Source organism: Mchenga conophoros, linkage group LG15, assembly GCF_057382185.1.
Source record: "Mchenga conophoros isolate Kocher_MC1m ecotype Shallow Benthic linkage group LG15, M_conophoros_male_GT1.1, whole genome shotgun sequence".
In the NCBI taxonomy this organism is placed as follows: domain Eukaryota; kingdom Metazoa; phylum Chordata; class Actinopteri; order Cichliformes; family Cichlidae; genus Mchenga; species Mchenga conophoros.
Genome location: NC_140540.1, coordinates 20,374,133 through 20,389,759, shown reverse-complemented (window position 1 = coordinate 20,389,759; position 15,627 = coordinate 20,374,133). Strand labels below are relative to the sequence as shown.

General features: G+C 39.9%; 1 protein-coding gene across 1 annotated transcript in view; it reads right to left on the bottom strand.

Moving 5' to 3' along the window:
• The window catches only part of man1a1 (mannosidase, alpha, class 1A, member 1), a 178,053-nt gene that overhangs the window by 30,369 nt on the left and 132,057 nt on the right, over positions 1–15,627 (bottom strand). Inside the window, exon 5 of the mRNA XM_085246727.1 lies at positions 14,468–14,562. Coding sequence (XP_085102853.1) covers positions 14,468–14,562 — 95 coding nt within the window. The remainder of the gene's footprint in view (positions 1–14,467; positions 14,563–15,627) is intronic.

Sequence of the window (15,627 nt, the reverse complement as noted above, 5' to 3'; positions counted from 1 at the left end):
TGCCCCCGTGATCCGGACTCAGATAAGTGACAGAAAATGGATGGATGAATGACGAACAAATGCATGACAAAAATAAAGCAAATCAGAACAAATGAGTAACATAATAAAACTTTTAACTTGGGCACATACCCGCAAACTTACAACACCCATTCCCACTAAACAGGCAGAAAGTCTTTAAAAAGCCATCTTGAAACTCTTACTTAGAAACCAAACTCCTTAAAAATCTGAAGACTGCTAAACAGTTCCTGAAAGTTTGATCTTATTTTTAAAAGTAATTACTATTCAACCGATTTTCACTCTGAAGGCATTTACAAATAGATTCCTTAAATAGATAAAGAGCAGGGTATGTTAATGACACTAAAATTAAACCAAATGTTACACTCCGTTTGTTATATTTATGCACATGTCTGTTTTTCCCACAGTCTTCACCTGGCAGCACATCATTCTTTGAGTTTACCCGTCAGTCAAAAGGAAACTTGTTGGAGCCTGTTCTCTGCCAGGAAACAAAAAAAAGGTGCGTCTGCTCTCGGGCCATATGTGAGAGTTACCAACCTTGGCGTGCTTGACAAGGACAGAAGACCTTGCAACTGGGAGTGTGTGCATGTAAGTGTGTGTGCTGGATCATTACAGCCACTGACAGATCACTTTCAGACCAAGGACTGATGACTCTGGTGGTGGTGCCTGAAGTAACTACTCATGAATACATATGAACTATTTACTACACTGTCAAGCACACCGGGATGTCGGCCCTACAGCAACTACATATGGACACATGTACTACACAAACACACACACACACACACACTGAAGCAGAGGAGACATCCAACAAATGAGAAGAAGGGGGAGGAGAAGGAGTGTGGATTGGGAGATGTGCTGCACAAACACACACACACACACACACACACACACACACACATAGAGACAAACCCACACATCTCTTTAAAGAGGTGGATGAACATACTAATTATGCCCCCCTTCTTCAACTCATCATGTTGCATAAGCCATAATTTGTTTCCCATTACACCACAGATTTAATCAAGTCAACCAAACACAGGGACGACCACTGCCGCATCAGGCAGCGAACACAGAGTCTGGCAACTGTCAGAAAGCAGGAATGGTGAGAAAACATCCCATCACTGCACACCCTGATTAATTTGGGGGTCAGCTCCCAGCAAAAATTTAATTGGCACTGTCACACCGCTGAGATTGTGTATAAACACACATATATATTTTGGATTAAGTTTTTAAGCTACATTTTAGTCAAACACTATTCCTTCATCTCCGCCGCCTATCATTCAACCGTAGTTTTGATCTGTCTATCCATATTTTTAGTCCCTTTATAAACCCTGTGATGAACAGTAAATCCTTTTGCTTGTATGGGTGGGATTGAGAGACAACGCACACCTTTCCAGCTCGCCCCTGTCCACCTCAATCCCCCTGAAGCCCCGCTGCAAGAAGCACCAAATCCATGTTAGGGAGTCTAAAACAAAAGAGAGCCAGACAAAACCTAAAACCCCCAACGGTGCCTTTCAACTTTCTTTGTTAAGAAGGGCTTTCTGCTTCAGGCTCTGGGTGTGCCCACATAAAAAGGGGCATTTCAGAAAGATCCCTGTGAGCGCCACCATTCCCAATCAAATAAGTTATCAAATTATGATGTAAAAATAACCTGGTGATTTAGTGCACAGAGTGGTAAAACCAACATTTATGTTCAAGTTAATTATTTTATCGCTGAACGCGCTCTCTGTGCTGCTGTTTAGTTCTAAGGTGACAGCTGGAGATTAAAGCTCTGAAACTTGTCCCCTAATATAAAGAAGACACGGAAATCACTTCAATTTGTTACAGATCAAAGTGAAATTAATTTGATTGCTGATTTGATTAATCACACATTTTAGTACTTACGGCCTTTTTTTGTGCAGTACCGTTAACAAATGTCATGAATATAACACTATGCTTAAATTACTGAATCAGTTCTGTGCTTGGATGAATAATCTCACTTCTTTCATTCTAAGCAAAGCATGCAATGCATGTTAGAAACAAAGCTTCAGGGCTAAAAAATAAAGCTAACATGTGGTTCCTCTAACGGCCACTTGACGTTGACTCTAAGAAATCCTCAGACTCTCGTGTTAAAATGTCCAGCTTTAGAGTACTAAAAAGCATTTTACTACCAGTTTCAAAGAAACAGTTTTAGTCTCTGTGTTCAGTTTTAAAAACAGCTACTGAAACAAATTTGCACTGGGTGAAATGATGGTGAAAAATCTGCTTCACAGACGTTCACATTGATTCTTGTGAGCACCCAGAGCAATGTGATTACTCTGGGTGCTCTTGGCTTGAAGAAAAGACAATAAAACTGTAGGACTGTTTTGGTAAGTTCTACAAATCTGTTCATGTGGTTTTTGTCCAGCTGTTCCTGTTGGTTTTTGTGAGCAAATCTTTGTGGGTTTCCAAAAACAATCCAGAAACTGTATTTGTGTGATTAAACACTGTAAGAGATCAGGTAGTGGTAGTCTTTACCTGGGGAATTCAAATAATTTGTAATAATTGTGAAGGTAATCGGTGCCATAATTAAAAAATAATCATAATTCCACTGAAAATTGCCCTCCACATTTAGTCAGACACTAATAGTCTGGTGCAAATTAACATGAGGCTGTTTTGGATGACCTTTTCCCTTTTGCAAACTGATAGGTTTGTAGCTTGAACCCATCTGCTGGAACGTTGAAGACAATATAATTACACTGCTAAGCAAGACACAAATAGGCAAAGTTCTTCATGTTACTCGTGCACGGGAGAGACCGGACAGAGTGCCGTTCCTCCACTTGACCCCAGTTGCTCTCGTCCGTTCTCCCGTACCACTGTCCTTTTATTGAGGTTACATGAATATGCATAGGTTCATTAACATGTGATGTCTACATACACACAAAGAGTACCTTGCCTGTGTGTGTGTGTGTGTGTGTGTGTGTGTGTGTGGGGGGGGGGGGGGGGGGGGGGGGGGGTACTGCTGATCAAAGGGTCATAAAAGCACACAAGCAAACATCCTTGGTCAGGAAGAGGGTAGACCCCCCCTCATCCTAGATAACACAGTAAGGAAGTCCAGCAGTTCATTTATACACAAAAAGCACTTAGACTAAAACAATACAAAACCTAACACAAACTTTATTTTTAAATGTTTTTCTCCTGGCTTTTTCTTACACAAAAGAGGCTGCTCTGGTAATTACAAAAGAAAGTTTGGACGGCATGTTGTTTGTAGCCAAACAACATGGAGACCTATCAACAGCGAGATCCAGGTCACATCCATTAGAAGAGTGAAATCTCGAAGGGTGGTGAGATAGATGAGATGCTTAACAGTCTATTAATATTAATGCTAGCTCTGTAGCTAGGGACCAAAGATGTCGCCGTCAAGTAAAACACAGAGCTGCTTGTCCTATGTGAGCATAAACATGTGATTTATTTCCTAAAGCACATGTGTTCTCCTGGTGAGACTAATTTTGTGTGAATGGGGCTAAAGGCTGACTCTTTGCTGTTGGCTGCTTGCAGAAACAGTGTGAACAAATGCGTGGATGAAATGATGTATTAATGCTCATAAACTCAATAATTTGGAGTCAGAGATCCGGCTCTGCTCCATTTTGGACTAAATTAACCTGTGGAGGAACACTTTGTTATCGCTATTCTGATGGAAACCAGTCCCCTCCTGTACTGGGACTGGAAACTGGCCTCCATCCATCCATTGGCATACAGAACAATGCATCTGTCTTAGACTATTTGAGTCTACTGTTGTATTTGACTACTGATGCAAATGTCCTAGTGGTTCAGTTTCCAGGGCCCTGTTGACAACAGCATGCTCTACATCCCATTTCTCACATGGCATGTAATAGGACTTATTAGCTCTAATCTTTGAAACACATTATTTAGTTTATGCAGTCTTTGCACTACAGAATACATAAAGTGCAATATTATAAAAACGTTGTACAACTGGTCAAAGTTTCGCCTCAGCTGGCTTTCGTCCTAATTTGCAGAAAATTTTCACCCAAGATGTCTAATCCAAAATGATAACAGAGTTCTCCCTGTTGCCTGTTTTTCTTTTTTTTGTGATCTCAGTGGGCTTCATTTCCACAGCAGCGAGGGGTATGAAGGTTCATATTAAACTCTGGATGAATATAAAGTCTCGGTTTATTGAATTCAGTTCTCGAACAGTCACAGCGGTGCTTCTCACTTCTCATCGACATGCTGGCTTTTGATAAAATGTTGTGCCGATGAGCCACGCTTTATACCAAACAGTAATATTAGAGTGCAGCACACTGAAAAACGTTTGGTTATTCTCTTTAAAAACCAAGCTGTAAATGTTAATCAATTTGCTACTGTGACCTAGAACTAGAGGACTTTCAGAGATTATATGAGGCTTACATCAGCGTATTAAAGCCGATATTGAACTTTCATTATAAGTTAAGAAGATGAGCCAACATGATCCACCTCTGATAGGAGTGATAGGATGGCGTTTGTTTGTTTAACAGGAACTCTTTTTTAAATTAATTTCCTTGCCTCACATTTCCCCTTTTATATTCATTAAGGGGCAGATATTATGCCATGCAGAATTTAATCCCAGTAATATCTCTCTGTTAAACAGAACAGATTATATCACACTACTTACATTTGACTATTAATCATTCAGTCCAAACGGTAACTTATCACTGTTTCACTTTTGACTTAAGTTTCAAAAACCTATGATTCCAGGTCACTTGGGTAAAGTTTGACAAGGTCCTGCTTATTAAAACACTATGGATACATTTGAAAGCCTTCTTAGAAACAAAGCAATGCCATTCTTCCTAATTTTTGTACTCCTATGAAAAATTATGTACACTCCTACTGCTTCCATAGCAATTAAAAGGGTAAAAAGCAGCCAGGGGCTACTAATCAGACATACAGTGGTCCCTCGTTTATCGCGGGAGTTACATTCTAAAAATAACCCGCAATAGGTGAAATCCGTGAAGTAGCTAACTTTATTTTTTACAATTATTATAGATGTTTTAAGGCTATAAAACCCCTCACTACATGCTTTATACACTTTTCTCAGACACACATGAACATTTTCACACTTTTCTCTTTTGTTTAAACACTCTCAAAGTTCGATTTATCAAAGATTTATGTAAATTTGACAAGCTGAACGCATTCTGTACAGGAAACATCGCATGAGATTGATTGACAATGGTCTACAGTCAATCAGGACGCAGAACACAATGCACAGTAAAAAAACAAACAAACAAAAAAAAACAGCATGCAAAATTGCACACACAAAAAATCGTTATAGCGAGGTACCACTGTACTTGATTATCTGATTATCAGCAAATGTGAGCACATTTTTGCTGTTTGCTGGTCTGCAGCATTCAGGTGTGTGTTAACACAATGCCAAAACATTCCTGGGAGTGGACTTTCCAGCAAATTCAACCCATGCAAAAATTTTTTTTTTTTTTACAAAAAACCCAAGTGCTACACAGACTCTACAGGCCTCAGTTAGCTCATGATGATACCATTAGAAAGGCAAAAAACAAGTACGGGTTGTTTGGAAAGACTGCCAGGAGAAAGAGTCCGCTCTGAAAAGGTTTATGATGTTTGTGGTTCCAGTTCTGATTATATCCAGAAGCGAAAGAACGTCTGTGGCCAGACTGTTATTATTTTTCTCAGGTAAGAAAAAAAACTTCACTTTTGTCCACTCTCCAACTCAATCTAAAGCTAACCATAACCTCAAAGGTGCACTCTGCAGTTTTCCAACAAACAAATTCTTACCTTCAAAAATACACAATGTGTGTCTTGAAAGTCTAGTTCTGATTTTGACCATTTTGCTGCCTTTGGTGCTAATCATGCTAACGTGATTAGCCTCCCTACCCCAAAGACTCCAGAGCATTGTCGTGCATTACATTATATATGCTTCAAGACCAACTTAGTTCACTACATTTAAGTTCACTATGGGGATAGCTAGGGGCTCAAGGGTTGCATGCAACAAATAAAGATCCAAAGCCTCAGCCCAGAAAACAAGTCATTACAAAACGATGCCACTGTGAATTAAAATAGTCTGCATTGGAGGACATGTTCCCATCCTCTTGGTGTCTTGTCCAATGCTCTTATCATTCAACCTCTAACGCCCACAGCTATTTCCTGGCCAGCTGCAAAACAACAAATCATAGCCTGCTAGTTTTCTAACCCTCCAGTGAATTCTGCAGAGCCAAAAAACAGAGGTTTTAATTCTGTGGTGCCAAGCTATAACCTGGAAAAACAGAAAAAGCAATACATCTCCATAAATTAGCATGTCACACCAGGCAGTGCCCTCTCACGCTCCTCTAAAATTATGTCAGGAAGCACTCCAATTCATTTGTACTCTATAGCTGGGTGAGGCCAATACTTTGGCCCAGTTCTCTTTGTTGTTTTCTCTGGAAAGCCTTTCACTGTCCTCCATCTCATCTTTGCCACGACCTCTCTTACCTCTCCTTTTCCTCTCGATTTCCTTTGCTGTACATCTCTTCCTCTGCGTCTTAAAATCTAGCGTACTTTCCCTACGGCCAAAGAGAAAATGTGAATTGCGATAGATTCACAGTTAGCAACTTAATTAGAGCCCTTAAATCATGGCTGCCTTCCACCGCCTCAGGTTACAACTGAGGAGAGCTGCACTGAGAATGGATGTCTGGCTTTGTGTAGCTTGTTCTTTAAAGAAATCTCTGTACATCCCGAACGCTAGCCTTTTCTTTGCTTTAAAAACGTGCTTTAGGGCAGTGAGAGTGCATTGCTGCTGCATATATCTGTGCGTATTAACTCATTCACTGCCAGCCATTGGCAGTGAATGAGTTAAACCCATTGACTCATTCACTGCAATTGACGGCTATAGACGTCAATGGCAGTGAATGAGTTAATAACTGAGGCCAAAACAGAGGTGCTGTCATTTGCTCATCCAGATACATACAACCCTAAAATTTTAGATGACAGCTGCAGGAATGAAACTACACTAAAAGAGCTCATTGCACTACACTTATTAATTTAGTCACATAGCAATGCCGATACTGAAACTTAAACTCTTCTTCTTCTACCTGCTGCCTTTAGGGGTCACCACAGCTGCCTTCATCTCTCCCCGTCCCTGGCATTACCATCACTAACCATCTTGCTGTGAGGCGACAACTCCCTGCACTGCAGTGCCACCCTACAGCCTATTGCCATATGCTGAGATTTATCCAGCATTCTCATCGACACTGTTTGATATTAACTGAACACACTGCTGTTTGTATTGTCTCAAAAAGATCAGTACTGATTGGCCTCTTTCTCATAGCTCATTTCTAATTCACTCCAATTAGCCAGCTTTTTCTGCATTTAATGTTGCACTCAGTTAAAGTAGTGCTATTAAACTGCTATAATGTTAATTGTGAGGCACAGCAGGAACAGCTGTGTTGGTCTAAGTACATCTCTGTGCACACAGTGGGTGACATGACACAGAGAGACGGACACGGTGAGTTTATTTTCCTCTTTATATCAGGGAGAGACCATGAGTCAGGGTGACTGCTGTTCACACGCGGCACAGAGCTAAGTAGCCGACCATAATCCGTAATTACTTGACGTAAATGGACGGGTATCAGCTGAACAGTTAAACCAGCAAGTTTTGACGTTTGCCTGGTTCTTTATTGTCTTTTTAAATCTTTATTTAATCTGCTTTTATATGTGGAAAACTGCTAACGGCAAGACTTGTACCTGGAGTTAGCCTTTGTGTAGTAAAAAGGGCAGAGCAGCCCAAAGTGCTTCAAATACACTGCATTTGAATCCAGTGAATATGTGACACAGCAGGGAATTTGGGCATGAGAGAATTTGTATTTTCTTACACTTATTTTTCTTGCTTCTTATTACCTTCAACCTCTTGATCTTGGTTGTTTACTGGTTTCTCTGCTGCTGCTGCTATGCTGATGACATTCAGCACTTAGCACTCTTCCAGCACTCTTGTAGCTCTAAATTAAAATATGAGCTAGCTGCTTTAGATATTATTCATCAGTCTCTGCTAAGCAAAGAATTTCCAGACATGCTCTGGATTAACAAGTTAATTTTCCTATCGCATCGAGAAGAAAGGGCTCCATGACAGAGTGGCACTACAGGGTCACCCAGTGTGGCACCCTCACTAGGCTGCACTAATAGAGCCGTTCTCAAATGCAGACCTATTAATCAAACTCCAAGACCCAAAGAGCTCAGGATTGATAGCTTCAGTCCCAGAGCCAAGAGCTGAAAAGGAGCAAATTTGCCTCAAGCTGACAGTTTTTTCTAAAATACTTTCCTCTCTGAGATAAGGAAACGGAACGAGGGTTAGTTTTAACTTTGCAACGTCATGAAGATGATGACATTGCTTTTAGGAGCAGTTCGCCTGGAAAGCAAACACTTCCCCACAAGTTACTGCGTTTTGTAATGCAGAGGGCCGTGGTGGGGGAGCCACTTCAGAAATGTATACAGCTCTTTGATTCAGTCTGAAAAAGGCAAAAAGATTCACATTTTCCCATAAATTCATCCCACGGTGTCAGACCTCCCATATAAATACCTGTTCAGAGGTACCACTTAACATTTCAGCATGATTTCTTTGCCACTTGTCATTTTAACCAAGTCTTTTGTTGGAATGGTGATGCAGATTCGAGCACTTTTTAAATGCCTTACTGCCAATCAGAGGTGTGCGTGTGTGTGGGAAGCAATCATCACCATGATGCCTGTAGAGAGGAATGAGCAGCTAATTTCAGGGTGGAGCACGGATCCAGATACCTCAGCAAAACCTAACACATACACACACACACCGACACACATTTACACAATGCCTCATCCCATTAAGGCCAGTCAGTATGCAGTGCAGTGGGAGTGATTTGCAAGGGCTTTATCAGTCTGAATGTTAATAGAAGAGCTATGGGACTTACTGGCCAAAGCAGATAACAACTGGGAAACTAGTGTGTGTGTGTGTGCATGTATGCGTTTGTGTGTGTGTGCCTGTGTGTAAAAAAGTTAGAGAAAGTGTCAGAGGAAAAGGGAAATTAGTTTAGTTGGTACAGCGCAGTTATATGTTGTCGGTTGCTAAAGCACAGCAACTAAATACTACACACTGTATTCTGCACTATACACAGAGACATGCACATGCAAACAAAAGTCATTGCATTAGGTTAAAGTATTTTGGCTTGCACACGTGCCAGTGTGAACATAGTACATTTCTATGTACTCTATATTTGGATTAAAACCCAATCGATGTAGTGGTTTTAAGACGGATGCAGATATCTGGGCCAGATTTAATAAGATATGCAACAGGGTCATCTGCAAAAAGTGAGTTTGTGAGTTCCTACCACTTACATCAATCTTGTAGATAAAATCCAGTTAAACATAACGATATTTTCTAGTTACTTACACAGCACAAATAAAGTTATTCTTTTCCAAAACCCTTTCATCACTACCCACCTTATAATATCTCGATTCAGTAACTCAGTGTTAATTAAGGGGCACGCTGCAAAGGTAGACGATGAGTCATGCTATTCTAAGAAATGAAAATATGAGTAATCTATTTCTTAAAGACTGTTATGTGCTTAGCGTATTCCCTTTCCCTTTGTCTTAAATATAAAAACAACATTAACTACAAAAAATTGAATTAAGCACGCAGAACAAATCAGAAGCACCAAAAAGGGAAAAAATAATCATGTCAAATGCAAAAACTAGTTTAGAGGAGCACTACCCCAGCCTTCTCAGTGATGCACCTCTTCACCTTCTCAAATATTTAAAGCTCATTTCAGGGACAATTGTGTCTCTGTCCATCTGGCTGCAGTCCTGCCCTAACACGCCCCAATCTGCAGCAGATCAACCGGAAAAAAAAAATCATTTGGATCTTAGCAGCATTTTCCACTCGGTTAGTAGCAATCAATGAGTTGATGTACAAACTAAAGGTCACGGGGGGTCGGAGAGGAAGGCCGGGCCAGCCTTTGACTCTGTATGAGGAACTGTTGATTTATTGGATATTGCAAGCAAGCTGATCCACCTTCAAGTGCCTTTTGAAGATAAATCAGCTGGACATCAAGACAAAATTTCTCACGTTGATGAATTATTCCTTTACATTCTCTGACGGCCTTCAAAACCTTCCATCGTCCTTTGTTCCTGGTGGCTTGTCATTCAGAGGATGAGACATGTGATCAGCTCTTATGACCTTTCATAAATTAGATTTTTCTGTAATGAATTTGCAACATCTCTATTTAAACTTTGGTCTCTACACACCATAATGATCCACGACAAGCAGATACGCAGATTTTAGTTTCAGGTTTTAAATGTTAAAGTGAAAAAAGAAAAGCTTTTTTTTTTTTTTTACTTTACTTACAGCAGTGAAACTAATGTTAGAGCTACTGAATGCATCATTGGTATTTCAATTGGTTCCCTCTAGGGTTTACTTTCAATTTGCAGTTCTGTCTGCCACTGGGTACAAATTCTCCAGGGGAAAAGGATAACACTTTTTCCCCAGTAGGTACTGGTATTGTTCCCTAGCTGAAATGGTAGATGGGGGAGTAACTATGGAAACTCTACATGCTGCCAAAAGAAGAAAAAAAGTCCAGCATAAAGGGAAGGTGAAGCGAGGGTGTGACAGAAACAAAAAGCAAACAAAGAGTGGAAAGAAGAAAACAAATAAAGAGCTACACACTAGTGTATTCAGATCTGTTCCTATTTTATGATTACCATGTTAACACGTACTGAACATACCCAACCAGACAGTGAGTGATTTCAACCTGATGTTCAGATTTTCTTTTGAGATTTAGTGAGATAAAAATTATCTCAAACATTTCATTTCCAAAATACTCCCAATAGAACCCAGTAAAACACCCTGATTCTTTGAAATGTTAACACGTGCTGTGTTCAGGCCAAAGATTTTATCTTTAGAAATTAACTAAATGCAGCTCCGCAGGTTTATCTTAAGCCTTTATTAATTTGTCTGAACACACTCGTAATTCCCAAAGGAAACGCAGCAAAAACCTTTCCAAACTGAGGACATCGCATTTATCTTGTTTTCTGAAATTAACACAGGGCCATTGAGCAAACAAGGTTCACTTGGTATAGAAGCAATAAGATGTTTTAAACTGTGGCCTTATTTCTTATGGTCTCTCTTGGGCTCTGCAGATAGCTGCAGGGTAGAGCGATGAAAGGCTACCGACAGGGAATACAAAGAACAAGGCCATGGAGTGGAGTGGACTTGGAGTACACATCCTGAAACAGAAGGAGATACTGGGTCACTGTAGATAAGATGGATGGGCTGAACAAGGACAGAAATACAAGAGACTGGGATGTGAGAAAAACTTTAAAGAAAAAAAATGGAGGAGAATAAAAGAATGGAATGTAAAACAGAGAAGGGAGGACGGGGGGATAAAGGGAGAGATGATTCAGTAATTGGGCCTCGTTTGCAAGCGTGTTTTACAGATTTATTTTACCTCAATCTGGGTCAAGGTTGCATGGGCAGTATTCTAACTCAAAACTATCCTACTTCAAAAGCACTTTCAATTTTTCTTCTCAACTTCTCATTCCTAAAATCTTTTGATCTCTTCTTGCTTCGTTTCTCTCTGACCTGCACATAGTGAATTAAACATAATCTAACTTTGACTGAGTGCTGTTTATCCCACAGATCATTCAGAGCCGTCACTCTGAGTTTAGGATTTCTGCAACTGACCTCTACCTCTCTCTCTCTCTGTATAATGTCTACATGGTCTAATTTCCTCAATAGACTGTTTTAATGATGTTTTAACAACAAAAGAAATGAAATAACTAACATTTTCAAAGCACAGACGAGTTTTTATCACCAGAGAGACATATTGATAACACTTGTCTGATATGTATCAGTAGATATGGAAGTTTAGATTTATAGTTTTATAGATCTTCTGGGTCTTTACATAACTCAGGATGGGATTAAAAGCTACCATAAACCCCATTGTCTGTTGGATTACATTACGCTTGCCACTGATGGTTCTGCTGATCTTTTATGATATATCAATACAATAGCACAGGGATTCCCAGATGGTGCATATCTGCAACAGTAGGAAGGGGAGGAAACAGATATATTGAAATGATCTTGAAATCTTTTATAAAAAGATTATAAAGAATAACTTGCATTCTTGTACTCAGTTTATTTTAAGGATTCACAACCTCACAGATGGCTGCAATGATCAGTGTCTCTAGCTGATCCCACTGGAGGAGTTGAACAAATACCACTCTAATTCACATTACAGTAAACAAATACTATAGTCACACTAGGGAAAACAGTAGTTGCCAGAACCAGAACCACTTGCAGTCAGTTTCTGTCTTCAAGTCCCTTCAAGTGGAGTCCCTTACTGGAAAGAGAAGTGTTGCAGTCAGGTTGCCCTCATCATCTGAGAATAACTGCAGTCAGCCCAAGTCAGACTTGTTACAATACAAAAAAACAAGGACATACACCTATCAGCCGAAACCATGATAAATGTCAACTTGCGTCTGTGTGTCAGTGAAACAACACAACTGGCTGATAGGTTTTTCAGTTCAGATGGTGGTTGGATATTTGGGGCCAGAGTTCAGTCCACTACCATCGCTGTGCTTACTGAAGTTACTGTAACCCAAAGATTTTCTGTTCAGGGTTCACTGAGTACCATGGCCCTGTCCCTATATCTCTTGTACAATCATGGAATACAAAGAAACCTAACACCTTTTACAAAGTCTGGCCCTGTAAGGTGTTCTTCCTTCGGCTCATTCTTCTGTTAAGGTAAGAACCAAGGTGTCTGTTAGCAAGTATACAAAAACTAAAAGACAAAGTTTATGAAATCTGGTGGCGAGGAATTGGATAGGGAAAGGAAGACCCATCGAATTTTCTAGCAAATCTGGATCATTTGAAAAATAACTTGATTAAAATTGTTCTTCTCAAAAAAGAATTAATTAGTGTTGCAAAGAAACCAACTTCCCAACATCTTTATAATGCTAATCTGTCAATTTCATAGACAAGAAAAAAAAATTAGCTTAAAAATAGCAGTTTAATAGCCTACATTCTCTGTTGCTCTGTATATTTGTTACTGTAATTTGTTTCCAGAGTTATTTGAGTGTGTGTGTGTGTGTGTGTGTGTGTGTGTGTAGGAATATGGGGTTGTGCTTGTGTGGTTCTAAGCTATCATAACTCAGTCATGCAGGTAAAGTCATCATCAACAGCAATCTGCTCAGGCCTCTGGGGATCACGTATGTGTGCAGAGCCACATACATGTGCACAGACATGAACACACACACTCACTCACTTACACACTCACTCTCCCTGGGGTATTTCTCACTTCAGGGAAGAGGACAAGGCGGGCAGAGTCCATTCACCCATACAGACAGAGAGAAAATTAATTTGTTACAGCGCGCTTATCGTCATGACAACCTGCCTTTTAATTAACGGGCTGACAAACAGCCTGGATGTCATGTCTCTCTTTGGGGAACGACTGATAGAAAGAAAATAGTGCTCTCCTCATCATGTGTGACTGACAGAAGGACTGTAGCAAAAAATAGTTGCAGACCTCTAATTGTTTTTATACAGAGAGTGAGTGAATGGGTCAAATGCAGAGAAAAACAAGTAATTTCCCCATGGGGATCAATAAAGTATCCATTATTATTATTATTATTATTATTAAAGACCCCAAAATGTTATGTGCTTATTGGTTGGAATTTATTTTAATTGCTTTAAAGTTCTAATTTTGGCATTGTGCACATTTTATTTTATATATATAAATAAAACTGTGTTCTTAGCACATTTTTTTTCTTGGACTCTGCTTGAGTAGCTTTGCATGACTGAGAGTCCAAAATAATCCCTACTTATTTTAACCCTCTAATCGCTCGGTTCATCCATCATCTGAAATGCAGCATTTTAGCTCCTCACCTTAAACAAAGGTTTGAACAGCAGGTTCAACCCACAGGTGAGACACCTGTGATTTTTATATGACCTTATTAATAAAGTCAAATTAAAGCAATTTTTTAAAGCAAACCAGTAATGACTGTTACTTGGAAATTAGATGAGTGAAAAAAAGTCGGTTTTTAGATTCTTAAAATCAGTTTATATCTCTGCAAATGGAAAAAATGTTAAAATAGAAGTATGAGGGTTTTTTTTTTTTATATGGAGGAGGTTTTGGTGGAGCACAAAGAGGGTTTCAGCCAGAGGAAAGGAAACATCACCAGCACTGCCATTTAACTAGCCTGTAACCCCAACCTCTTTGGGTTTGTCTTTTCCAATGCAGTTTAGTTTCAAGGATGAAGCCCTGGATGCAAAAAAATCAAACAGTTTCTGTCTGACAAGTTTGCTCTGTCATGTAAGACTAAAGCATTTCAGCTCAGTGTGTGAGAGTGGAACAGAGAGGGGTAGACCATGGCGCCCCTTAAAGCATCAGGCCATCAAAACAGACCTGCTGCCTGAAAGTGGACTGCTGGGAGACAAAGAGCAAGTGTGTGTGCTGTCTGTTTGTTTTACCTCTTGAGGTTAAGCAGAGCCCAGGGGATGCCGGTGGGCGTTTTGAATGCAGGCAGCAGCTTCTCGCCCAACTCCACTGCCTTTCTGCGAAACACCTGAGAAAGAAACAGAACAAAAACAAGCAACTCATTACAAGATGGTTCGAGCAGCTGATGTATGCCTCTACATTTCCTTGAATTTTCAGCAGAAAATATAATTCAACATTTGCGAATCTCCATCTCTGCTCAAAATCCAAGGCTTACACCTGTAGCTCAGTGCTTCCCCCATCCTTCCACTCTTTATCCCTTTATTCCAGGCTTTTCCTCTTTCCTGTCTGCTTCCTTTTATCCCAGTAATGTTTTTGCCAGTATCTTTCCTTGCCTGCTTTACTGTTGCTTGGAGCTATACTGATGTTTTCCATGTGTAATGTGAGGAAACTTTAGCCCATTTAGTTGTTTAAAACGTCGCTGACTCAACATAGATATCTTAAAAACAGTTTCTCACTACAAAAAAACTGATTTATGGCTCTCCAGCTTACGTCTAATTCACCATTTTGCCATTATATAGCCAGCAATGTTTCGTTTCCCCTCTATTTAATGTGTTCCTGCTGCTTTCACCAAACTGATTGCCCAAAGAAAGTAAGATTTGCAACTCTATCACAATCTGTGAGGCTAAAAGGAGAAAACCGCTTAACTTTAGCTTAAACGTGAAAGCAAAACACATCTTAAAAAAACAAAACAAAAAAACAACCAAAAAACCAGCAGTGAGTCAGCCTTCCATCCAGAGAAAGCCAGACTCGCGGATCTTTGATCTCCTCTCATCCCTTTGGTATCTTTCAGGGTGAGACATCACAGCCTGTGCTGGTAAACACAAGCCTGTGGTGTGTATTTAAGTGTACTAACATCAATTTACACAGTTACGGACTGCTAGAGTTGAATTTTCAATGCATGTAACCTTCAGATCCATTTGGACCCACCACAGAGGCCCAGTGTGGCTTTAAATAGTGTCATGAATATTCAACCTGAAAACAAGAGCAAATACACCTGGAGCTCAGACCTGCAGGAAACTGGGAAATGATGCCCTATAAAAGTGGATTTGTGCACTTTTAACTCTTTCAATTTCCACAGGAATGAATAATGCTCATTCTTCTTAGATTAATATGGTAATATCTGGTGTTTTTC